Genomic DNA, 27,133 nt, shown 5'->3' on the forward strand with positions numbered 1-27,133 from the left:
TAAAACATGCAACAGAAGACAACATGCCTTGTGTCACTTTTGATTCAGAACGTGCGCACAAACTTCAACATACTTTTCCAATGACTCCATCGTTTTAGAGAGAAGTTTTGGCTTTAGTTTATTTATTTTTATTTATTGTTTATTTTGATGATGCATTTTATTTTGCAATAATTATAAGCAAACAAATTGAATTTGTTTCTCAATAGCACATCTGTAGCATCTATCACATCTATCACACAAGTTTTTTGGTGCCACAGATCTTGCTAAATATATCTTCAGATCTGAAAAACCCACTTTTTAAGAAAGTTTGATATTTTTTCACAAAAAATGGAAATTATTATGAAATGTTAATATTTGAATGTTAATATTCATTGTTGACATAAAAAATTGTATGTCGTGGTGCTGCTTTCTTTCCTTTGTCCTTCATCCTCTCTTGACTTCATAATTTAGCTCCAGTGTTATTTGTGGAAATATTTTTCCTCTTTGTGGTGCAACGTTTGTTACAATCTAAGATAATGATCATTAATGTAATTAAGCTAATTAAGGTTAAGAGAATGCACCTGGAAATAAGAGTCACGCATAGCTCAAAGTTCTAGTGTTGTTATACTCTATATGGGTGTGTTCAAAATCACCTACTACATACTGCATACTACACTCAGTGTATACTGCATACTGCATACTACATTCAGTGTATACTGCATACTGCATACTACACTCAGTGTATACTGTATACTGCATACTACACTCAGTGTATACTGCATACTGCATACTACACTCAGTGTATACTGTATACTGCATACTACAATCAGTATGTAGTAGTAGACTTTTTCGAACACAGCCATGGAATGTCTCTTGTCCAATTTTGATTCGATATTGAACAGTTTTATCAAGGGTTACTGTGCATGCACACATCATTTGTATAGTCTTTTTTGTTGCATTTATACATTTATTTTATTTTTTATATTAATTCAGACACACACACACAAGATGGCTGTAGAAAAAGGAAATACTTTAGACAGGCCAGTGAAAATCATGACAAGCACAAACATCACTTGGCAAAGGTCATAAACCTCATACCATGGAAATACTAAAACCAGGTCATGAACCTCACACCATGGAGATACTAGAACCAAGTCATGAACCTCACACCATGGAGATATAGGAACCAGTTCTTAAACCTTCAATGCTGGAAAAATGTGTAATCCTGCTACAAATTGTAAATATAAATGAAATGACATATAATTACAGTATTTTCCACAGCATAACCTTTTAACCTATTAGCAATTAATCTAATAGCAATGAAGCTAATATTGTTTAGCCTTTAACAATGATGCTATAATGAAGCTAACATTGTCTTTTAGTAAGTTGAGTAAGCAAAAATATCTTGCACACTTGATGTGTAGTGACTAATGACATTGTGTGCATTTGGAGAGGTTTTTGGGAACTTTGGAGATGTCTAGGACACCTAGTGGAAAACGTGTAGCTCATGATTAATTTCATGTATATGCTCAAAATTGTTGACTTTATTTGACAAGACCCTGGTGAATTGGGAAATACAGAGCATTTAAATTTCTTTTTTGTCATTTATTTTTCACTGTGCATGTGACTCTCCCTGTCTCTACCTCAGTCATATCATAGTCACAAGGTAATTTCTCTCTCAAGCTACTAGATAAATCCTCCTTCTTCTCTGTGTTCTGGTACCTAAAAAGCTTGCATACCTCTGCATTATAACAAAACCGTCATCAGTGTCTGTATCACTCTGTGGTGGGTTTTACGTCCTTTCTCCTGAGTGATTTATCTGATGTGTATGATTGTAGGATTATGCCTCCACATCTGTTCAACACACTGTGTGAATAGACGTTTCTGCTCCTCACTCAAAGCCTCCTGAAATCACTCCGCTCTCACTCCGTGCTCACTCCACTCTCACTCCACTCTCGCTCTCACTTCTTCTTCTGTCTCCTCGCTCAGAGCACTCTGTAGTCTCTCTGCTTTCTGTAGCAAACCTGTGTTTTATTTCAATAAAACAAACCTGCACTTTATTTTTGTTCTTCAGTTCATGGTTCTTTACTGTTGGGGGATTGATCAGTGATCTGTGCAAATATTTTAAATGGGTTATTATGCTTTATTAACGTTTACTGTTAAATTGTTTAAACCATTTTACAACATACATTTTCTTGGTGCAGGCCACATTTAAAATGATGTTGTTAACTAAAATAATCTAGTGACTGAAGATAGAGAGTGGATATAAAATACTGAAGCATTTTGGCTTCAGGTTCTGGCTTCTTGCTATAGAAGCTTAAAATCTCATGCTTTCATGCTTAAAATCTCTAGGACTAAAAATAAACCAGAGAACAGAGGTGTTGGGTGAGGTACAGAGAACAGAGGTGTTGGGTGAGGTACACAGAACAGAGGTGTTGGGTGAGGTAAATTGAGAATGGAGGTCTTGGGTGAGGTAAACAGATAATAGAGGTGCTGGGTGAGGTAAACAGCATGTTGTGACTGTGCATCTGCACACGTTTGGTATTGGTGGAAAGGAATGATTGAGAGTGTGGTCTCGCCAAAAACCTGTTACGTAACCACCTTGTGTAGATAGAAAGTTCTGACAAGCTGAGTGGAGGAAGGTAACATCAGTACTGTGCAGGACTGGCTGACGGATCCACAGGAACCTGGTACATCCTACATGCAGGGCCTAGCAGTGCCAAAAATAGGCCACGCTGGAGCTCGCATTTTCTAGCCTCTCCAGGCTTTTTACTGTTAGAAAGAGGATAGCTGCAGTGTTACTGTTGGGGCACACTTTCTCAGAGAAAATCAAGGAACTTTACACTGGCGGCGTCAAGTACCTTAACATGCTCTACATTTTAATAAATATTATTATTGCTGTTTAAATAGTGCTAACCATACAAACAAAAAGAACTATTTTCCCATGCAAACTTATGGTAATTGCAACTAAAGAAATGTAATGTTTTATGCAATATATGGCATTCAATATACTGATGTTCTCTTTAAACAAAAACAGCTTTACAAGTATTTAATTATGTATTTCAATGAAGTAAGCATTAAAGAAATGGTCAGTGTTTTACGTAGACGTTTTCTGACATACCAAATGTTTAGGGACAGAATGTGCTCTTACAGTTTAAACACCTCAATTCATGAATAATTTGACATTTGAGTTAATGGAGAGTCCAAGCTGTCATAGGAATAGGGCAGTTTTATATATATATATATATATATATATATATATATATATATATATATATATACACACACACACACACACACACACACACACACACACACACACACACACACACACACACACACACTTTGTGTCCTGTCGTTGTCAGTCCTATAAAGCACCTGAGATAAACCCAGGGTGTTGCACAGCTCGCTGGTATGTGCCCCAGCACACTCTCCCAGCGTTATGAAAAATGAGGGGTTGACCACTAGAGGGCAGGCTAGTTTCATTTTTCCCAGGTAACCAAAATCCCAGCGCTAAATCATTGTATCCATTGTACCCAGAATGCATAGAGGGACGCTGAAATAGCCCGATTTTCGAGGTATGAGAAAAACGCGCCTTTGGCCCCAGGATATATACCACCGCGTTAAACGGACCTAAGGATTTGACTGAACGCAAGGAACGCAGCGCAAAGACGAGCCGAAAAGCGCCCGTCCCGCTGATGTTCACCTAGCTGAGATTGAAGAAAGACACGACGACCACCATGGCAGCGTCGGAGCTGTATACGAAGGTAAAACTGGGTTTCATTTTAGAGAGACGCCGGCCTGCCTCGGGAATGTCCTCCGGTCCGACAAACGGCGACTGCAGGGTTTGTAAAGGCCATCAGATATTCGACACAGCTGGAGTGTAACGGAGTGTGAGGACCCTAATGAATGGATGCACAGTGTCGTGGTGCAGTGTGTTCTCTGACACTGCACCTCTCCGGGGTTAACACTCGGGTGGGGGGGTGATAGGAGTTGGGGCAGGGAGAGGGTAGATTAGGGTACCAAACATTCGCGACAGCACGGTGAACGGTCTGTGCCTTATGAACCGTGGACAAGACCCTCGAGGAATGGTGCCGATGAATGTCTCGCGTTTGTTCCGCGTCCCGAGGCTGACTCGCGGAATTTCGCTACGCTGAAAAAAAAAAAAACCGCAAATCCGCGATAAACAACTGAAAAAACCCCACCAATTGTAAGGAAAGCGCGAGCTGTGCGGAACATTTCCGAGGCCTCGGTGTGAGGTAATGACGTCTGCGCTGCGCTTGTCGGTCACAGCTCGAGCTGAGCGCAGACTGCAGCGGGTGATGCTGATGCGACCGCCACGCGCATCCCGGGCCAGATGACGCCACAGCGCGGCCTACAGGCTCGTGGGCCTGCTCTAAAGGCGTGTCTGCGCGGGCGCGGGCGGGGGCGAAAATGTTTTCTCTTTTAGTCGAAGTAACGGGATGATGCCAAAATGACAAGGGTAGTGATGTCCAAATGTGTCGACAGATCTTAACGAGATGTTGAGAGGACGTGAGAGGCGAGGAAGCCACCCCGTAAACCCCTCCCCCATAGTGGCATTGCTATACTGCCAGTGTGCCCCGCTCCAAGCTTAGAATTCCCTCTGGACCCTGATGGGGAATAGCGCAGTGTGTGTGTCCAACCGGAATTCATTGCGGTGCGTTCATGACATACTTCGTATCCTCCTTTGCCACTGTGGCATCGTCGCGGTTGTGTTTGTGATGCTGCAGTCCTTTCTTGGTCTCCTGGTAGAGGCTTGCTGTCTGAGCTAACCAGATGTGATACTGGCGTATCAGAACTCGTTTTAAGTTGTCTAAAAACACACCATTCAGAAACACGTTTGTCCACTGCGGATGTAGGCTCTGGTTATAAGAGCTGTTCTGTGGCTTGACTTGAAATGCTCTGACCTAAGTGCGTGATAGCAGAGCAAAGGGCGAAGGTCGGAGTGTCTTTACGGAAGGTTTGATTCCTGAGGCTAGGCAGAGCAGGGTGGTGTTTGCAGAGCGCTCTCTGGTCATGCAGACCGTTCCTGGAGAACACTCGCTGCTTTGTGTGTGTCTGAAGTGGCCAACTAAAACTCCAGTGTGTGTTGGTTGGGAGGGAGGGTTGTTTATTATCCAGTGGTGACATGGAATTCTACTTCATGCTTCCTGTGTGACAGCGCAGTGTGAGAAAGAGCACTCAGGTGACCCCCAGAATATCTTAATTATCTTTAGTGGCCTGTCATAACTGATCTTTCACATACATACTTGCACATATGCAGTTCATTCACTTTGAGCAGAATGAATCAAGAAATGGATAACTCCTTGAGTGGAGACTGCTAGTGTTAGGGTTAGGGTGGAGAATGTTGGCGTTAGAGTGGATACTGTTAGGGTGGAAACTGTTTAGGTGGAGACTACTCGGTCCTGCTGCCCTACAGAATGTTCTGGGTGTTCTAATCCTGCTGGTGCTCTGAATGACATGTTTCTTTGTACTTTCAGAGATTCACTATGGTAAATAAAGTCTTGAACTTGGAAGGAGTTTTTTTTTGTTTTGAGATTGCACGTGTGTCATGCTGAGATAGTGATTATGATGGGATAAACCCAGCTAGTTACGGGTTTGAGACGTTTGTTTTCTAGACTTTCAGACCGTGCACCAGAGTTTGGTGTTGATGTAAGCCAGACTGGACTGGAGATTTCTGTTCATGTCCTTTTTACAAATGCATTTCGCAACAAACCTTTTCTTTGCTCTCATGTGATGCTGGAGGGCTCGGCTGGTCTTTTTCGGTGTGAACGCTGAACGTTCACTACAAAGCGTCAGAGTGAGTGGAAAATCCCCTGGGAGAGCAGCAGAGTACGAACCTGAAGACGCAGTTGTCTTGATACCCAATTCCTCTGGTAATAAGACGGTCCAGTCAGACACAGACTTCCTCTCCAGAGAAGCGAGGGTCTAGAGCTTCAGAATGGACCAGGACATAGTTGTGTAAAAATGAACCAGGACTTGGAATCTGAGTTGGTGAAAGTAAGTTTCTCACTTGCTTTGCAGTTCTTCTGTGTGGTGTGGTTCTAGCTGCCATGACGCTGTGATGTTTGCCCATCCAGGAAATTCCTGAGTTCTTTGCTGGAGAGGTAGAGTTTGCATAATCAGGATATGTAGCCGTTTGTTCAGTAGTTAACATTCCACGTGAAGATTATGAACTGCCTGTGTTAATTTATCTTACTTTTAGCAGGTAAGGTCCGTCATGATATATTCCCATGCAGGAAGTGGCTTTTGTGACGTTATGGAAGTATTTTTACAGCCACTAGAAGTCTGTGCTCAGGAGCCTGTCAGTGGCATCGTATGGGTGATGCATGTTGGTCTTTCGCAGGTTAATTCTGTTAGAGCCATTTTCACATTATTACATTTGGTTGACTGTCTGAAGTGCCCAGGCGCACAGAGCTGTCATCTTTGTTCTGGTGGTTAGTTAATGACAGTCCACTCACATATGCAAATTTTCATTCCAGTACATTTACATTTATGGCATTTAGCTGATGCTTTTATTAAAAGCAACTTACAATTATGACTGAACACAACTTGAGTAATTGAGGGTTAAGGGGCTTGTTCAAGAGCCCAACAGTGGCAATTTGGCAGTGGTGGGACTTGAACTGGCAACCTTCTGATTACTAGCTAAACCTTAAGAGCTTTCAGGGGTCATATTTTTATGGAATTTCTTTCTTGTGGTGGCTTGGTATCTTTGTAACCCTGAATCACCAGGAACCACAGAGTACACTGGTAGTTTGGCAGTGTAGATGAGAGTTCGAGTTCTGCCGTGTCTCCTTGCTCTGGTTTGTTCAGGCTGAGAGATGGTTGCTTTAGCTGGATTGAGCAGTCTCACATGAGCGATCATCATGTGCTACACTGCACGAGCACTGTTGCCCCGCTGCTATCCCTACTCCCACATTTACCCTTTCCTTTCTCAGACGGGTCACAGTGATTTCGTCCTACTGTCTGGAAGCTTTCACGTCAGAGCATCGACTGTCTTTTTCCTGTAACTCTCTTCCCCTCATCTCGAGGTGTGTTGTGCCTCTGTAGGCAGGCTGCAGAAGGTACTGTCTCCCTGAGTTTGCCCTGCCGTGATGTTCGTTGGTTTATTGAGAACAGACCGAACGACTCCTTTTACTCTGAAGCACGAGCCCTCCTTCCCTGCTGGCTATTGGATGGAACCAGGTGACTCATGGGTGACTAAACTAGTCTGAGATAGAAGTATGTGGTGCCCCCCCTGCGTTTAGTGTGGCAGAAAAATGCCTTTTGGAGCCAGCACTGTCCCTGTAATGCATCTATGTGTGTGGAGACAATGCTGGGCATGAAGAGGGCGTGTCTTCAGGAGGCCTGCAGAGTCTGTGCTGTCATGGACCGGTGACGAGGGCTCTGCCTACTTTGTGTCCGCGCGCGTGTGTGTCCGCGCGTGTGTGTCCGCGCGCGTGTGTGTTTGTGTGTGTGTGTATATATATGTGTATATATATATATATATATATGTGTGTGTGTGTGTGTGTGTGTGTGTGTGTGTGTGTGTGTGTGTGTGTGTGTATATATATGTATATGTATGTATATATATATATATATATATATATATATATATATATATATATATATATATATATATAAAATTTATTTATTTTTATTTTTTTATCACGTTTGGATATATATAACTTGTTTGTTTGTATATATGTAAAGCACTTGTGCAGCTGAGGACGGACCTCCAAAGCGTTCTGTTTCTCTGGACTTCGTCTGTTTACATGTGTAATTTTATCATGTTCTCCAAACTTTGCACATGCGTGGAGCTTCATGTGGTTGCCAGTTACCATGACAATGAACCCTTTAGAGAATCTCTGTAACACTGAAAATAGAGGTTGTATGCAGGTTGTACATAGTGTGTGTGTGTGTGCCTGTCAGAGGTGGATGTTTTACATGTGGTAAGGCATTGCCTTTACCTGAGTCCACTTAATACAGTTAATATATAGTTAATGTATAGTTAATATGTAGATGCAGTAGAATGACTAAGGTGCGTGGCCAACACACGTGCTGATGGAGCAGTTTTAAGAGCGTAGCGGTTAGCTAGCTCAGACTTTTGTGGAGCACTTCACTGTTGACATGACTAGCTACATAACATCATCGTAGGAAGTAGCCTGCTGACCAATGAGATACAGTCTAACAGCTCAGGTACCTTCCCTCATCATTATTTAATTATGCTAATGAATGTAATTGTGTACATTCCCTCATTATTATGTAATTATTTTAATGGAATAATTTGTTCCCTCGTCATTATGTAGTAATTGCTAATGTTATTGTGTACATTACCTCATTATTATGTAATTATTTTAAGTAATGTAATTATGTATGTTCCCTCGTCATTGTGATTATGCTAATTAATGTAACTGCATTCCCTCTTCATTGTGATTATGCTAATTATTGTAATTATGTACATTCCCGCTTAATTATTTATTCTAATGTAATTACATTCTCTCTTCATTATGTGAGTATTCTAATTAATGTAGTTATGTACATATTCTAATTAACGTAATTATTTACATTCCCTCTTCATTATGTGATTATGCTACATTTACATTTATGGTGTTTGGCAGATGCTATTATCCAGAGCGACTTAGAAAATTGCTTTGTCACACTTGTTGCCAAAAAACACGGTTTCTTCTTTCTCCTACATATGAAGTTAGTGGTTAAAAGGAATTCTTTCTGAAGAACTTTTGTTCTCAGTGAGGAAGGAGTAGATCTGTTTGAGTGTGTCTGAGGCTGAGCAGTGATGTGGGAGTGTTGCTGTGATGTGAAGATGTGTTGAAAACCAGAGACAGAAGGTGCACTCGTTCACACACGTCTCACCTGCCAGAGCAGGGTGTGTTCATGGACTCACTCAAAGGCGAGGTTGGGTCACTATGCCCATGTCCAGACAGATGAGGGTCAGGTTCATGGTCACTGGAATGCAATGCAGCTTGATAATTGTGTCCTTGTTTCTACTGGTACAAAGTGTGTCCTGTTAGTCAGCCTTTCAAACCTGTGTGTGTGTGTGTGTGTGTGTGTGTGTGTGTGTGTGTTTTAAGTGCTTATGTCATATCCTGAATGTGGATATTACTGCACTTTAATGACTGGAGGCATTCATAGTGGGTGCGCATGACTGAGATCATCACATGTTTTAATAACCAAACTAATGAACAAGCCTGCCTGTCACAAGAATCCCTTGCATGCCTCTGTGCAGGTACATGCATTTTGGCAACCCAGCAAGACTTGAAGCAGATTAAGCTGTATTATTGAAGTAAATAGTGTAGGTGTAGTAGTAATAGTAGTAGTGGTGGTGGGGGTGGTGTAGTAATAGTATTAGTGGTTGTGTTCTAGTAGTAGGAAGTGTAACTGCACTTCCAGGAGGTGTTGGTAATATGTATGTTAAGATTCATGCTGGGCTTATATTGGGCTAGTATTTCTGTGTGTGCATGGATGTGGGTGGGGGTTTTGTGGGGTTTGTGAGAGTGTCAGTGTTTGGTAGGGTGTAGAGGTTTGTGTTACGAGCTAGACTGAGTGTTGGAGGCCTTGTATTTTAGATGAAAGTGCTCTGTGTATGCGTGGAGAGAGTTACTGGTGTAGCTATACAGAGTGCTGCGATGCGGCGTGGTGTGTCTATACGGAGGGGTGCGGCGGGGTGTGTCTATACGGAGGGGTGCGGCGGGGTGTGTCTATACGGAGGGGTGCGGCGGGGTGTGTCTATACGGAGGGGTGCGGCGGGGTGTGTCTATACGGAGGGGTGCGGCGGGGTGTGTCTATACGGAGTGCTGTGGTGTATGTACAGTGTTTGTGTTTGAAGTCTGAAACAATCTTGCGTATGATGATCAAGATATAAATATCAATAATGCCTATGTATATTTGAAGAAATAGGTCTGTATGTGGTCACAAGTACTGGCATAAGAGTGTATAACATCTCTATGAGATTGTGATTGTGAAATTTCAGTGTTGGTGGAGTTTTTTGTATTTTCAATCAAGTAGTTAATTGAATTAATGTTATCATGCTGTTCACTCTTAAATATTTCACTAAACCGTTCTGTTCTTCAGGGTACAGAGCATACATATAAATGCTATGAGTGTTCACAGTGTGCCGTTTAAATACCGCTCCAGTAAGACACTCATTTATTTCTGCCCTTCCCATGTAAAATGGGCAGTCCTTGTATTGGTAGGACAGCCGATGTCCCTCTGTGTTCCTGCTAATGAGCAAAATGTCTGTACAAGCCAAACCCTTATCCAAATGTCCAGTTTAATTCCTGTGGAGTGACTCTCATACACATGGATCCTTACAGTGTTATGATTGTCTTGGTCTCTTTCCATTTGGGGCATCATTTACATGTATGGCATTTAGCAGACACTTATCCAGAGTCACTTACAAAAGTGCTTTGTCGTTTACTCACAGAATACATCCTAGTACAGTAGGTTAGAGTCCAATATACCAATGATCTATAATACTGTGGAAATACGGGGCTCACTGCTGATACCTAGAAGTGCAGAACACATAGAATAGCTCTAATAGACAAGTGTAATAAGCAAATACTAGAGTTTGTTAGTCAACATAAGTGTAATAAACAATACCCTACAATAAGTACTAGTTTAGTCAACATAGGAGCAGAGTCAGTGGTCATTTGAATACTCCACAAATAGATGGGTCTTCGGTCTGCATTTGAAGACAGCAGGAGACTTTTCTGTTTGGAAAAGTGGGAGTTCATTTCACCATTTTGGAGCCAGGACATCAGACCTGAAGCGCAGTATTTCAGGCCGAGCCATACTTGAGGTTCGAAGTACTCGAGGTACGGCTCGGGCTTTGACCTCATGTATGAAGAGACTGGTCCATTTTTGGCTTTGTAGGTGAACATCAAGGATTTAAATCTAATGCGTGCAGCTACTAGAAGCCAGTGAAGGGAGCGCAGCAGTGGAGTGATGTGTGTCAACTTCAGAAGATTGAAAACCAGTTGTGCTGCTGCATTCTGGACAAGTTGTAAAGGTATGTTCGCTCTTAGAGGAAGACCAGCAAGTAGAGACAGCACAAGCACCTGGGTAGCTTCCTGTGAGAGAAAGGGCTGAATCCTTCGCATGTTGCAAAGCAGGAATCTGCAAGACCGGGTTAGATTTGAAACATGAGTTGAGACCGACAACTGGTTGTCCAAAGTTGTGCCCAGACTACGGGCAGCTTCGGATGGTGATACCAGGGAGTTCTCAAAGGAAACTGTGAGGTCATGGTAAGGGTTGGGAGTACCTGGGATGTACAGCAGCTTGGTTTTATTGGGGTTCAGCTTCAAGTGGTGGGCTGTCATCCATGATGCGATGTCAATCAAGCATGCCGAGACCTGTGTCAGAGTGTGAAAAAGAAAGAAATAATTGCGTGTCATCAGCATAGCAGTGGTAGGAGAAACCATGAGAAGATATTACATCACCAAGAGAACGAGTATACAAAGAGAAGAGAAGGGGGTCTAATACTGAGCCTTGTGGAACACCAGTGGAGGGTCTACACGGTTTGGATGTGGATCCTCTCCATGTCACCTGATAGGACTGAAACCATCTCCAAGCAGAGCCAGTCACACCAAGCCTGGAAAGAACAGAGAGAAGAATGTTGTGGTTCACTGTGTCAAAGGCTGCCGAAAGGTCTAGAAGAATCAAAACGGATGACTGGCAGCTTTAGCAACATGAACTTTCTCAGTCACTGCTATGAGAGGGGCTCATCTGGTGCATCATGGTGGTGCCAAGACTGCATCTTGTGTAATGATTATTTAATGGTGATGGTGAGCATAACGGCCTACTCTTCCCTCAGACTGAGGCTCATCTGGTGCGGGGACCTCAGAATGATATGCATCACTGCCCTCGTGTGCTTGATTTAGGAGTGTAGCATGCAGCCAATCAGCTGTGCTCACTGGAATATTAGGCCACGCCCAGACTCTTGTTTGTTTTTCAAGCAGTGCTTTAGGAAATTTGTTTAATTTTTTTTTTAAATAAAAAAATGTCCTGAACATTTAATATAACCCTACCTTAGAATGTTCAAGTTTGGTTTATTTGTCACAGGAGCAATGATGCTCCTTCATACTTTTTGTTGCTGTATAATGTGTCCCTGGATCTTTAAGGTTTAACATATGAACATTCAAGGCCCACAAAAGAGGGTTTCCATGCGTGCGTGCGGGCATGTGTGGGGGGTAAGTAAAAGTGTAGTGGAAAGATGGAGAGAAAAGAGGAACAGATGTGTTCACAGCAGTGATGGGCTGTGTGTGTGTGTGTGTGTGTTCGTTCACATTAGCGTCTCACTGTGTGTGAAGCTGTTCATGATGAGCTTCTATTTTTACCCATAGTTCTCTTCTTCCTGTCATTCTGTTGCTAGGAGCCCAGTTCTAGGACAGGTCCTCCCAAGTAACACAGGTCTCTCTCTCTCTCTCTCTCTCTCTCTCTCTCTCACCCCCCCCCCCCTCTGTAGTGTGATTGCGTATAAGACCTGCTGGTGCTTGATTAGCTTTGATTATGTGACTCTCTACTTCCAGTCTTGTCACATTTTGATAATCCCATCATGACATGATAAGAAACATGCAAATTATCTGAATAGATTTTTACAATATACAATAACACAGTGTCTGAGCATTTAATCCCATATACAAGCTGTTGTGTTCTGTCAGATTACTTTTTTGGTCTTACATGATCTTACATTCCCAAATCTCCTTTTAATGCTCTAATATCTGTAATGGAACTGTAGTGCACACATCACACCTTTATCTTAGTGCACGCATCACACCTTTAACATCTTTAATCATGTGGGATGGATAGAGTGGTGTAGACCTGACCGCATCATGTTGGATGGATAGTGGTGTAGACCTGACCGCATCATGCGGGATGGATAGAGTGGTGTAGACCTGACCGCATCATGCGGGATGGATAGAGTGGTGTAGACCTGACCGCATCATGCGGGATGGATAGAGTGGTGTAGACCTGACCGCATCATGCGGGATGGATAGAGTGGTGTAGACCTGACCGCATCATGCGGGATGGATAGAGTGGTGTAGACCTGACCGCATCATGCGGGATGGATAGAGTGGTGTAGACCTGACCGCATCATGCGGGATGGATAGAGTGGTGTAGACCTGACCGCATCATGCGGGATGGATAGAGTGGTGTAGACCTGACCTCATCATGCAGGATGGATAGAGTGGTGTAGACCTGACCTCATCTTGTCTGCAGCGTTATGGGGTGGGGCGGGGCATCATGTTACCATGGTTACCCCATGTTTAAAGAGTTGTTTTAGGAATTTGATTCACTGAATATTTGTGGAGTTCAGGCCCTCATATAAAGTAAATCTTACACCAGTTTAAATAACTACATTAAAGCAAGTGTTCCCAGGAGTGAAGGAGTATTATATTCCACAGTAAACATTAAAGAGATGAAACCAAAAAACCAGTGAAATCCCGTGGTGCGGTGTGGAGTAGTGTTTCAGGAAAACAATTAGAGTTGCAGCTCTGTGTGTCTGTGTAAGAGTTTGTGTGTGTGTGTTCTTGAGTTTCTCTCTGTCATGTCCGTCCGTCTGTCTGTTCTTGTTTGTGTGTGTGCACATGCACACTGGAACTCAGTTAAAGGAATCCATGAGACAGGAGTTTGTCATGTGTGCTGCTCCAGCATTTATCCCGTAGACACCTATCCAAGTCCCAACATGCTCGTATGTGACTGTAGTGAGCAGAGTGAGCGTTCCACCTGCAGCTCTACTTACTAGTGAACACGCGAAAGGAATGTGTGTGTACCGCTAGCAGTAGGTGAGAGGCTGAATAGTTTCAGTAGCTGTCGCTGCAGCTGTTGCTTCCATGGTGTTTTAACCACACAGTCCTGCTTCAAGGAAGTGGAGTCATCACAGAACAAAGCAGTCTGAATCGGCGCTGTTTACACATGCAGTTACACCCACACACCGCCACACCCGCCACCCAAACACCGCCACACCATTGCTGGATCACCCATGCACAAACACCTCCCTGTTTCATCCTCCCTCACCCTGCCTCTCTTTCGCCCCCCGCCTTGGATCACACAGAGAGGATTATTCTTCTCTTCCGATCATATGCTGATTCTCCTGGTGAAGGTGTCATTTGCTCTGCTGTTTGAAGTTGCTCCTGGTGTTCTCAGAGGATGTTGAGCGATGCCTAGCTGCTGTTTCCATCTTTACAAACCTTAGCAGTCCTGTTGAGACTTCCCAGACTGCCTCGGTCTCAAAGGATATTGATCACGTGAGCTAGCACATGTGCAGTCCTGTTCTGAACAGTTTAGTCTTATAAACCTTAACCTGCACCATGTCTCATACTACACTAATTCACAGATTCACTCCAGTTCAATCTGGTAAACACGGAGCTTTATGCATGACTTCATACTCACTAACATGCTCGCACACACACTCGCATGCAATAACTTGCTCACACTTTCTTGCAATTTCCCAAACTCCTATTCTCTCTCTCTCTCTCTCACTCTCTGACACACACGTGCGCGTGCACACACACACACACACATTTGGATGGTTTATTCACACTGAACCAGGGCCATTCCACCCTTATTATCATGGGCTTGTTATCGTCATGGTGATATATTCTTCATGGTTGGCCCTGATTGGACCCTCATGGCTGTGTGTATAATAACTATAAGCAGGACCTCTGCGCTGCTCCGGTGTGTGCTGCGCTGACCTGTCGTCTGCCCTGTCTGTACTCTGCCTCAGAGCACCATCTGATTCATTCATTCAGGACCCTGCGGCTCTCTGGAGAAACGCACCAAATTTTCTCTCTTTCAATTCGTGCCCCATGTGCTTGTTGTAGTCAGTATTTTTCACATGGGTGTTTGTCAGCTCTAATCCAATTCTGAGAGCAGCACTCTCTCCCCCTGATGGGCAGGCCTTCCAGGTTCTCATTCCTGATGGGACATGCCACAAAGTTTACGGTTTCTGAGATGCTACCGCCCTTCGTCTGATACCGTTATCGTTCTCGTGATCATTATCATTATTCTTGTTGTTTCCTTTGTGTGCGTCACAGTATGCACGGGTGTGGATCCCCGACCCTGAGGAGGTGTGGAAGTCAGCTGAGCTCACTAAAGACTACAAACAGGGAGACACCGTACTACACCTGCAGCTGGAAGATGGTTCGGTGAGGAGTGTGTGCTCGTGCGTGTGGTCGTGAGTGTGTGCGTGTGGCTCTTATGGTAATTCCCAGTGGTGTCAATATCGATATATCTAGTGATGACATTAACTATGGTGTAGTTATTATTGGCAGTGTTTCCTCACAGCTATTCAGTTTGTCATAGTTTTGTCTGCCAAAATGTGGTAATGCTAATTTTCATATTTTGATATTTCTTACAGTTTTAACTGTTCAAGTCAGAGATTTATTCAAAACCTTGATCTTTTGAACTAGATTTCATTTAATGTTTTAAGGACCTACAGCACAAGTTGGACCCGAATACAAAGACCCTGCCACACCTGCGGAACCCGGACATCCTGGTGGGGGAGAACGACCTGACGGCGCTCAGCTACCTGCACGAACCCGCTGTCCTGCACAACCTCAAAGTGCGCTTTATCGACTCCAAACTCATCTACACGTACTGCGGTAAACACACACACTTGTTCGCACACACACACATGCACACATCTATTGCAGTAAACAACCCCACCATTGGTTAACTACCTTGCCCATCAGGCCCTTTATTGTCTGTTAATTATAGGCTTTGAATGGCACTATGTAATGAACGACCGGAGACGATGTGTACGTAGCATGTTTGAAGGCGTGTCTCTGTGTCTCCCTGCTGGTACAGGTATTGTCCTGGTAGCCATTAACCCCTACGAGACGCTGCCCATCTATGGGACTGACATCATCAACGCATACAGTGGCCAGAATATGGGGGACATGGACCCCCACATATTTGCTGTAGCAGAGGAGGCCTACAAACAGATGGCCAGGTGTGTGTGTGTGTGTGTGTATGTGTGTGTATGTGTGTGTATGTGTGTGTATGTGTGTGTGTGTGTGTGTGTGTGTGTGTGTGTGTGTGTGTGTGTGTGTGTGTGTGTGTGTGTGAGATACTGCAGCAGATCCATGAGCAGTTCTTTTTATCACTCTTTCTCTTTCTCCTTCCCATCACCAAATCTGTACAGATGTATGTATGACACACATACTCACACACACACTCAGGCTCTGTCAGCAACCCCTGAGAGATGCTTTAGTGCAGCATGTGGAAACCTCTCTGCCCTATTCTTTTCACTCTTGTTGCCGTAGAGACGAGAGGAACCAGTCCATCATTGTCAGCGGCGAGTCCGGCGCAGGGAAGACGGTGTCAGCGAAGTACGCCATGCGCTACTTCGCCACAGTTAGCGGGTCAGCCAGCGAGGCTAACGTGGAGGAGAAAGTTCTGGCCTCCAACCCCATCATGGAGGTTAGGACCCACAGTGCTCCACCTAAACCTTCTCTCTCCTCTAGGGTTAACCCTAAACCTTCTCCTCTAGGGTTAACCCTAAACCTTCTCCTCTAGGGTTAACCCTAAACCTTCTCCTCTAGGGTTAACCCTAAACCACTTCCTCTCTGCTCTAGGGTTAACCCTAAACCTTCTCCTCTCTCCTCTGGGGTTAACCCTAAACCTCCTCCTCTCTCCTCTAGGGTTAACCCTAAACCTCCTCCTCTCTCCTCTAGGGTTAACCCTAAACCTCCTCCTCTCTCCTCTAGGGTTAACCCTAAACCTCCTCCTCTCTCCTCTAGGGTTAACCCTAAACCTCCTCCTCTCTCCTCTAGGGTTAACCCTAAACCTCCTCCTCTCTCCTCTGGGGTTAACCCTAAACCTCCTCCTCTCTGCTCTGGGGTTAACCCTAAACCTCCTCCTCTCTGCTCTGGGGTTAACCCTAAACCTCCTCCTCTCTCCTCTAGGCTTAACCCTAAACCTCCTCCTCTCTCCTCTAGGCTTAACCCTAGCCCTCCTCCTCTCTCCTCTGGGGTTAACCCTAAACCTCCTCCTCTCTCCTCTGGGGTTAACCCTAAACCTCCTCATCTCTCCTCTGGGGTTAACCCTAAACCTCCTCCTCTCTCCTCTGGGGTTAACCCTAACCCTCCTCCTCTCTCCTCTAGGGTTAACTCTAACTCTCCTGTCTCCCCTCAAACACACTTAGGAATGGAACTCTGTGGGCAGTTGTAGCAAAAGGCTTCCTCAACAACCTCCCTTAACCTTCCATTATAAGTGAGTCTACGATTAAACTACTGGGTTCCTTTATAGTGAGCTTGTTCAGGTATCACAGTGTCTCCTGCTCCAAAAGTATTTGACCAATAGAGATTTTAGGCCAACGTCTGCTTTTAAAACCCCTAGGAAAATCCTAGAGGAAAGATTGCACAAGAAGAATGGAGATTTAAGAAAAAGACATTGCCAAAATCTATAGGTATGAAACATGAAATCAAAGACTGGCAAAATGAGATGGTGAAGGAGTAGTTGTCCTTTTGAAAGCTAAAGTTTGACACACACATGATTTTGATATAGTAAATTTTGTTATTTAATTCAAAACTCCAGACTAGGCCTTTGTAGCTACCACGTGCCCCCACCCACCTGCGCCTGTTGTTGTCTTCAGGCCATAGGGAACGCCAAGACGACCCGCAATGACAACAGCAGTCGCTTTGGGAAGTACATTGAGATAGGCTTTGATAAGAGGTTCCACATCATTGGAGCCAACATGAGGACCTACCTGCTAGAGAAATCCCGGGTCGTATTCCAGGTGCGGCTCGCAAACATTATTGTACATTTACATTTACACATACACATGATCCGAAATCTCACATTCCTGCTCTCACAGTGTCTGCAAGATACCACAAATAGAAATGTTTTGTCTCAGCAGGTTTAAGCAAAACACTTACAACATAAAAGCACACACACACGCCCATTTTTTAATTAATTAATTAATTTTTTAACCAGTCTCTTTTTTTGTGCGGAGAGAATCATTTTAGCCTGCTCCCTGTTCCTGCTCGTTTTAGAATTAGTAATTTATTAATCTCAGGAATTTTAAATTCAAATTATTTTAAATTCTTTTTAAACCTACTGAGGAAAGATGTCCTGAGTTTGATCAGTGTTAATGCACATTCTTACACACACACACACACACACACGCTGGTAGTTTAAAGATCCATGTGTCAGTAATGTCTGTAATTGTCACATCTTTTTGGGATTAGGGTTAAATTCATAGGACACTTCCCTCAGTCTTCATTTTTAATTTTAATATATTTGAAATGCACCTTCTCTCTCTTTCTCTCCTCCACTCTTCCTCTCTCACGCACATCTTTGTTGTGTTTACTGAATGAACAGTCTTTATCTGAGCTATGTAAACAAGACAGAACCATCAAATGATTAAATTCTCCATCTTGTTAATGTGTCCCATATACATGGAGACGGTGACACTCTTCTGCTTGGCTTGCTGTTATCTATGCTATAACAGCCAGGGGCGTAATACATGTGACATTAATCAAATTCTTCATTTCTGGACTAATTTGGACTGAATGTGTCCATGTCCTGCGCTGGGTGTCCTGCGCTGGGTGTCCTGCGCTGGGTGTCCTGCGCTGGGTGTCCTGCGCTGGGTGTCGTGAGTTGGATGCCCTGCGCTGGGTGTGTCTGTGTCGTGCTCTGGGTGTGTGCTTTTATGTTGTAAGCCTTTTGATTAAACCTGCTAGGACAAAACATTTCTGTTTGTGGTATCTTTCAGACACTGTTTCTAGAACAACTTACATATTTATCAGTATGACAGTACGTCATGCTGTGACCCCGCCGTCACATCCTCCCTTCCATTGTGACCCCACCCTCATGATCTCTCTCTGCTGCTCCTCAGGCGGATGAGGAGAGGAACTACCACATCTTCTACCAGCTCTGTGCTTCCTCCCGCCTCCCAGAATTTAAGGCCCTGAAGCTAGGTGAATCTCTCCCTCACACACACACACACACACACACACACACACACACACACAAGCTTTCACTCATTTATTCTGCAGAGGGTCTGTGTGTGTGAGGTGAGTTGTTAATCACAGGTTTGTGATGGGTCTCACTGGGTGACCCAGTTGTGTCCAGGGTGACCTAGGTTACTATGGTTAAGGTTAACCCTAACAATAACACTAGCTTACTATGGTTAAGGATAACCCTAACAATAACACTAGCTTACTAAGGTTAGGGTTAACCCTAACAATAACACTAGGTTACTAAGGTTAGGGTTAACCCTAACAATAACACTAGGTTACTAAGGTTAGGGTTAACCCTAACAATAACACTAGGTTACTAAGGTTAGGGTTAACCCTAACAATACCACTAGGTTACTATGGTTAGGGTTAACCCTAACAATAACACTAGGTTACTATGGTTAGGGTTAACCCTAACAATAACACTAGGTTACTAAGGTTAGGGTTAACCCTAACAATAACACTAGGTTACTAAGGTTAGGGTTAACCCTAACAATAACACTAGGTTACTAAGGTTAGGGTTAACCCTAACAATAACACTAGGTTACTAAGGTTAGGGTTAACCCTAACAATAACACTAGGTTACTAAGGTTAGGGTTAACCCTAACAATACCACTAGGTTACTATGGTTAGGGTTAACCCTAACAATAACACTAGGTTACTATGGTTAGGGTTAACCCTAACAATAACACTAGGTTACTAAGGTTAGGGTTAACCCTAACAATAACACTAGGTTACTAAGGTTAGGGTTAACCCTAACAATAACACTAGGTTACTAAGGTTAGGGTTAACCCTAACAATAACACTAGGTTACTAAGGTTAGGGTTAACCCTAACAATAACACTAGGTTACTAAGGTTAGGGTTAACCCTAACAATAACACTAGGTTACTAAGGTTAGGGTTAACCCTAACAATAACACTAGGTTACTATGGTTAAGGTTAACCCTAACAATAACACTAGGTTACTATGGTTAAGGTTAACCCTAACAATAACACTAGGTTACTATGGTTAGGGTTAACCCTAACAATAACACTAGGTTACTAAGGTTAGGGTTAACCCTAACAATAACACTAGCTTACTAAGGTTAGGGTTAACCCTAACAATAACACTAGGTTACTATGGTTAAGGATAACCCTAACAATAACACTAGGTTACTAAGGTTAGGGTTAACCCTAACAATAACACTAGGTTACTAAGGTTAGGGTTAACCCTAACAATAACACTAGGTTACTAAGGTTAGGGTTAACCCTAACAATAACACTAGGTTACTAAGGTTAGGGTTAACCCTAACAATACCACTAGGTTACTATGGTTAGGGTTAACCCTAACAATAACACTAGGTTACTATGGTTAGGGTTAACCCTAACAATAACACTAGGTTACTAAGGTTAGGGTTAACCCTAACAATAACACTAGGTTACTAAGGTTAGGGTTAACCCTAACAATAACACTAGGTTACTAAGGTTAGGGTTAACCCTAACAATAACACTAGGTTACTAAGGTTAGGGTTAACCCTAACAATAACACTAGGTTACTAAGGTTAGGGTTAACCCTAACAATAACACTAGGTTACTAAGGTTAGGGTTAACCCTAACAATAACACTAGGTTACTAAGGTTAGGGTTAACCCTAACAATAACACTAGGTTACTATGGTTAGGGTTAACCCTAACAATAACACTAGGTTACTAAGGTTAGGGTTAACCCTAACAATAACACTAGGTTACTAAGGTTAGGGTTAACCCTAACAATAACACTAGGTTACTAAGGTTAGGGTTAACCCTAACAATAACACTAGGTTACTAAGGTTAGGGTTAACCCTAACAATAACACTAGGTTACTATGGTTAGGCACTAGTTTATTAGTCTTCAGCCAGTAGCTTCTGGAGCTCTAGGACAGCAGCTAACTGTCTTGACATGTGCAGTGCATGTTCTCTGCTAGAGCACTGGTAGTGTTTGATTGGATTAAACTTAACTGAGGGAAGTGTTATGTCATTACAGAGGAAGTGTTGAATTCATCAGTGTGACTCATTCTGGTTCTGATGTATGTTGCTCTTGAAACTAAACCAACACTAAGAGCTTTCTGTGTTTGTTTGGACCTCAGGCACCGCAAATGATTTCCACTACACCAAACAGGGCCGTAACCCGGTGATCGATGGAGTGAACGATGCAAAGGAAATGTGCACCACAAGGAGCGCCTTCAGTCTGCTGGGTAGGGCTAACCATGCCGCAGCGCGTGCGTGTGTGTGCGTGAACTGCTTTGTTATTTCTTGGGTGTTACGTGTAGTGCTGGGCGATTCTCACAATTTTTTTGGATTTTCAAAATGTGACAATCAAGTTTGTTAAACACATGATGAAAACAAGCAGCAGATTACAGAGAGAAAAAACACTGGAAATATCACTTTAGTGATAACATGACATTGGGTGTTGGGTGGTGTGGGTAAGGGTGTGTGTAATAGCTGGGTGGTGTTCTGGGTGTGTGTGTAATAGCTGGATGGTGGTCTGTGTGTGTGATAGCTGGGTGGTGTTCTGGGTGTGTAATGGGTGTGTGTGTGTGTGTAATAGCTGGGTGGTGTTCTGTGTGTGTGTGTGTGTGTGTGTAATAGCTGGGTGGTGTTCTGTGTGTGTGTGTGTAATAGCTGGGTGGTGTTCTGTCTGTGTGTGTGTGTGTAATAGCTGGGTGGTGTTCTGTGTGTGTGTAATAGCTGGGTGGTGTTCTGTGTGTGTGTAATAGCTGGGTGGTGTTCTCTGTGTGTGTAATAGCTGGGTGGTGTTCTCTGTGTGTGTAATAGCTGGGTGGTGTTCTCTGTGTGTGTGTAATAGCTGGGTGGTGTTCTCTGTGTGTGTGTAATAGCTGGGTGGTGTTCTCTGTGTGTGTGTAATAGCTGGGTGGTGTTCTGTGTGTGTGTGTAATAGCTGGGTGGTGTTCTGTGTGTGTGTGTGTAATAGCTGGGTGGTGTTCTGTGTGTGTGTGTAATAGCTGGGTGGTGTTCTGTGTGTGTGTGTAATAGCTGGGTGGTGTTCTGTGTGTGTGTGTAATAGCTGGGTGGTGTTCTGTGTGTGTGTGTGTAATAGCTGGGTGGTGTTCTGTGTGTGTGTGTGTAATAGCTGGGTGGTGTTCTGTGTGTGTGTGTGTGTAATAGCTGGGTGGTGTTCTGTGTGTGTGTGTGTGTAATAGCTGGGTGGTGTTCTGTGTGTGTGTGTGTAATAGCTGGGTGGTGTTCTGTGTGTGTGTGTGTAATAGCTGGGTGGTGTTCTGTGTGTGTGTGTGTAATAGCTGGGTGGTGTTCTGTGTGTGTGTGTGTGTGTAATAGCTGGGTGGTGTTCTGTGTGTGTGTGTGTGTGTAATAGCTGGGTGGTGTTCTGTGTGTGTGTGTGTGTGTGTGTAATAGCTGGGTGGTGTTCTGTGTGTGTGTGTGTGTGTAATAGCTGGGTGGTGTTCTGTGTGTGTGTGTGTGTGTAATAGCTGGGTGGTGTTCTGTGTGTGTGTGTGTAATAGCTGGGTGGTGTTCTGTGTGTGTGTGTGTAATAGCTGGGTGGTGTTCTGTGTGTGTGTGTGTGTGTAATAGCTGGGTGGTGTTCTGTGTGTGTGTGTAATAGCTGGGTGGTGTTCTGTGTGTGTGTGTGTAATAGCTGGGTGGTGTTCTGTGTGTGTGTGTGTAATAGCTGGGTGGTGTTCTGTGTGTGTGTGTGTAATAGCTGGGTGGTGTTCTGTGTGTGTGTGTGTAATAGCTGGGTGGTGTTCTGTGTGTGTGTGTGTAATAGCTGGGTGGTGTTCTGTGTGTGTGTGTGTAATAGCTGGGTGGTGTTCTGTGTGTGTGTGTGTAATAGCTGGGTGGTGTTCTGTGTGTGTGTGTGTAATAGCTGGGTGGTGTTCTGTGTGTGTGTGTGTAATAGCTGGGTGGTGTTCTGTGTGTGTGTGTGTAATAGCTGGGTGGTGTTCTGTGTGTGTGTGTGTAATAGCTGGGTGGTGTTCTGTGTGTGTGTGTGTAATAGCTGGGTGGTGTTCTGTGTGTGTGTGTGTAATAGCTGGGTGGTGTTCTGTGTGTGTGTGTGTGTAATAGCTGGGTGGTGTTCTGTGTGTGTGTGTGTGTAATAGCTGGGTGGTGTTCTGTGTGTGTGTGTGTAATAGCTGGGTGGTGTTCTGTGTGTGTGTGTGTAATAGCTGGGTGGTGTTCTGTGTGTGTGTGTGTAATAGCTGGGTGGTGTTCTGTGTGTGTGTGTGTGTGTAATAGCTGGGTGGTGTTCTGTGTGTGTGTGTGTGTGTAATAGCTGGGTGGTGTTCTGTGTGTGTGTGTGTGTGTAATAGCTGGGTGGTGTTCTGTGTGTGTGTGTGTGTGTAATAGCTGGGTGGTGTTCTGTGTGTGTGTGTGTGTAATAGCTGGGTGGTGTTCTGTGTGTGTGTGTGTAATAGCTGGGTGGTGTTCTGTGTGTGTGTGTGTAATAGCTGGGTGGTGTTCTGTGTGTGTGTGTGTGTAATAGCTGGGTGGTGTTCTGTGTGTGTGTGTGTAATAGCTGGGTGGTGTTCTGTGTGTGTGTGTGTAATAGCTGGGTGGTGTTCTGTGTGTGTGTGTGTAATAGCTGGGTGGTGTTCTGTGTGTGTGTGTGTAATAGCTGGGTGGTGTTCTGTGTGTGTGTGTGTAATAGCTGGGTGGTGTTCTGTGTGTGTGTGTGTAATAGCTGGGTGGTGTTCTGTGTGTGTGTGTGTAATAGCTGGGTGGTGTTCTGTGTGTGTGTGTGTAATAGCTGGGTGGTGTTCTGTGTGTGTGTGTGTAATAGCTGGGTGGTGTTCTGTGTGTGTGTGTGTAATAGCTGGGTGGTGTTCTGTGTGTGTGTGTGTAATAGCTGGGTGGTGTTCTGTGTGTGTGTGTGTAATAGCTGGGTGGTGTTCTGTGTGTGTGTGTGTAATAGCTGGGTGGTGTTCTGTGTGTGTGTGTGTGTAATAGCTGGGTGGTGTTCTGTGTGTGTGTGTGTAATAGCTGGGTGGTGTTCTGTGTGTGTGTGTGTAATAGCTGGGTGGTGTTCTGTGTGTGTGTGTGTAATAGCTGGGTGGTGTTCTGTGTGTGTGTGTGTAATAGCTGGGTGGTGTTCTGTGTGTGTGTGTGTAATAGCTGGGTGGTGTTCTGTGTGTGTGTGTGTAATAGCTGGGTGGTGTTCTGTGTGTGTGTGTGTGTAATAGCTGGGTGGTGTTCTGTGTGTGTGTGTGTAATAGCTGGGTGGTGTTCTGTGTGTGTGTGTGTGTAATAGCTGGGTGGTGTTCTGTGTGTGTGTGTGTAATAGCTGGGTGGTGTTCTGTGTGTGTGTGTGTGTAATAGCTGGGTGGTGTTCTGTGTGTGTGTGTGTGTAATAGCTGGGTGGTGTTCTGTGTGTGTGTGTGTGTAATAGCTGGGTGGTGTTCTGTGTGTGTGTGTGTAATAGCTGGGTGGTGTTCTGTGTGTGTGTGTGTAATAGCTGGGTGGTGTTGTGTGTGTGTGTGTGTGTGTGTGTGTAATAGCTGGGTGGTGTTGTGTGTGTGTGTGTGTGTGTGTGTGTGTGTGTGTAATAGCTGGGTGGTGTGTGTGTGTAATAGCTGGGTGGTGTTTGTGTGTAATAGCTGGGTGGTGTTGTGTGTGTGTGTGTGTGTGTGTGTGTGTGTGTGTAATAGCTGGGTGGTGTTGTGTGTGTGTGTGTGTGTGTGTGTGTGTGTGTAATAGCTGGGTGGTGTTGTGTGTGTGTGTGTGTGTGTGTGTGTGTGTGTGTGTGTGTGTAATAGCTGGGTGGTGTTGTGTGTGTGTGTGTGTGTGTGTGTGTGTGTGTGTAATAGCTGGGTGGTGTTGTGTGTGTGTGTGTGTGTGTGTGTGTGTGTGTGTGTGTGTGTAATAGCTGGGTGGTGTTGTGTGTGTGTGTGTGTGTAATAGCTGGGTGGTGTTGTGTGTGTGTGTGTGTGTGTGTGTGTGTGTGTGTGTGTGTAATAGCTGGGTGGTGTTGTGTGTGTGTAATAGCTGGGTGGTGTTGTGTGTGTGTGTGTGTGTGTGTGTAATAGCTGGGTGGTGTTGTGTGTGTGTGTGTGTGTGTGTGTGTGTGTGTGTAATAGCTGGGTGGTGTTGTGTGTGTGTGTGTGTGTGTGTGTGTGTGTGTGTAATAGCTGGGTGGTGTTGTGTGTGTGTGTGTGTGTGTGTGTGTGTGTAATAGCTGGGTGGTGTTGTGTGTGTGTGTGTGTGTGTGTGTGTGTGTGTGTGTGTAATAGCTGGGTGGTGTTGTGTGTGTGTGTGTGTGTGTGTGTGTGTAATAGCTGGGTGGTGTTGTGTGTGTGTGTGTGTGTGTGTGTGTGTGTAATAGCTGGGTGGTGTGTGTGTGTGTGTGTGTGTGTGTAATAGCTGGGTGGTGTTGTGTGTGTGTGTGTGCAATAGCTGGGTGGTGTTGTGTGTGTGTGTGTGTGTGTGTGTGTGCAATAGCTGGGTGGTGTTGTGTGTGTGTGTGTGTGTGTGTGTGTAATAGCTGGGTGGTGTTGTGTGTGTGTGTGTGTGTGTAATAGCTGGGTGGTGTTGTGTGTGTGTGTGTGTGTGTGTAATAGCTGGGTGGTGTTGTGTGTGTGTGTAATAGCTGGGTGGTGTTGTGTGTGTGTGTGTGTGTGTAATAGCTGGGTGGTGTTGTGTGTGTGTGTGTGTGTAATAGCTGGGTGGTGTTGTGTGTGTGTGTGTGTGTGTGTGTGTGTGTAATAGCTGGGTGGTGTTGTGTGTGTGTGTGTGTGTGTGTGTAATAGCTGGGTGGTGTTGTGTGTGTGTGTGTGTGTGTGTGTAATAGCTGGGTGGTGTTGTGTGTGTGTGTGTGTGTGTGTAATAGCTGGGTGGTGTTGTGTGTGTGTGTGTGTGTGTAATAGCTTGGTGGTGTTGTGTGTGTGTGTGTGTGTGTGTGTGTGTGTGTGTGTGTGTGTGTGTGTGTGTAATAGCTGGGTGGTGTGTGTGTGTAATAGCTGGGTGGTGTTTGTGTGTAATAGCTGGGTGGTGTTTGTGTGTAATAGCTGGGTGGTGTTTGTGTGTAATAGCTGGGTGGTGTTTGTGTGTAATAGCTGGGTGGTGTTTGTGTGTGTGTGTGTGTGTAATAGCTGGGTGGTGTTTGTGTGTGTGTGTGTGTGTGTAATAGCTGGGTGGTGTTGTGTGTGTGTGTGTGTGTAATAGCTGGGTGGTGTTGTGTGTGTGTGTAATAGCTGGGTGGTGTTGTGTGTGTGTGTGTAATAGCTGGGTGGTGTTGTGTGTGTGTGTGTGTGTGTGTAATAGCTGGGTGGTGTTGTGTGTGTGTGTGTGTGTGTGTAATAGCTGGGTGGTGTTGTGTGTGTGTGTGTGTGTAATAGCTGGGTGGTGTTGTGTGTGTGTGTGTGTGTAATAGCTGGGTGGTGTTGTGTGTGTGTGTGTGTGTAATAGCTGGGTGGTGTTGTGTGTGTGTGTGTGTGTGTAATAGCTGGGTGGTGTTGTGTGTGTGTGTGTGTGTGTAATAGCTGGGTGGTGTTGTGTGTGTGTGTGTAATAGCTGGGTGGTGGTGTGTGTGTGTGTGTGTGTAATAGCTGGGTGGTGGTGTGTGTGTGTGTGTGTAATAGCTGGGTGGTGTTGTGTGTGTGTGTGTGTGTAATAGCTGGGTGGTGTTGTGTGTGTGTGTGTGTGTGTAATAGCTGGGTGGTGTTTTGTGTGTGTGTGTGTGTGTAATAGCTGGGTGGTGTTTTGTGTGTGTGTGTGTGTGTAATAGCTGGGTGGTGTTTTTTGTGTGTGTGTGTGTGTAATAGCTGGGTGGTGTGTGTGTGTGTGTGTAATAGCTGGGTGGTGTGTGTGTGTGTGTGTGTGTGTGTAATAGCTGGGTGGTGTGTGTGTGTGTGTAATAGCTGGGTGGTGTGTGTGTGTGTGTGTAATAGCTGGGTGGTGTGTGTGTGTGTGTGTAATAGCTGGGTGGTGTGTGTGTGTGTGTGTAATAGCTGGGTGGTGTGTGTGTGTGTGTGTAATAGCTGGGTGGTGTGTGTGTGTGTGTGTAATAGCTGGGTGGTGTGTGTGTGTGTGTGTGTGTGTGTGTGTAATAGCTGGGTGGTGTGTGTGTGTGTGTGTGTAATAGCTGGGTGGTGTGTGTGTGTGTGTGTGTGTAATAGCTGGGTGGTGTGTGTGTGTGTGTGTGTAATAGCTGGGTGGTGTGTGTGTGTGTGTGTGTGTGT

At 44.4% G+C, this 27,133-nt stretch overlaps 1 protein-coding gene across 7 annotated transcripts in view; it reads left to right on the forward strand.

The window, feature by feature from the left end:
• Positions 1-3,510: 3,510 nt before the first annotated feature.
• myo5aa (myosin VAa) overlaps positions 3,511-27,133 on the forward strand; it is a 57,941-nt gene continuing 34,318 nt past the window's right edge. For 4 of the 7 annotated variants that reach the window (XM_081716227.1, XM_081716229.1, XM_081716230.1 and 1 more), the window contains exons 1-8: positions 5,819-6,000; positions 15,036-15,146; positions 15,431-15,602; positions 15,808-15,952; positions 16,266-16,422; positions 17,597-17,740; positions 18,842-18,923; positions 21,065-21,172. In XM_081716227.1, coding sequence (XP_081572353.1) covers positions 5,968-6,000; positions 15,036-15,146; positions 15,431-15,602; positions 15,808-15,952; positions 16,266-16,422; positions 17,597-17,740; positions 18,842-18,923; positions 21,065-21,172 — 952 coding nt within the window. In that variant the 5' untranslated portion in view covers positions 5,819-5,967. Of the gene's footprint in view, positions 3,747-5,817; positions 6,001-15,035; positions 15,147-15,430; positions 15,603-15,807; positions 15,953-16,265; positions 16,423-17,596; positions 17,741-18,841; positions 18,924-21,064; positions 21,173-27,133 lie in introns of those variants that run through there. The other 3 variants (XM_081716224.1, XM_081716228.1, XM_081716226.1) reach the window with 2 other exon arrangements.

This window comes from Electrophorus electricus, chromosome 6 (assembly GCF_041902795.1).
Source record: "Electrophorus electricus isolate QZ-2024a chromosome 6, ASM4190279v1, whole genome shotgun sequence".
Classification (NCBI taxonomy): Eukaryota; Metazoa; Chordata; class Actinopteri; order Gymnotiformes; family Gymnotidae; genus Electrophorus; species Electrophorus electricus.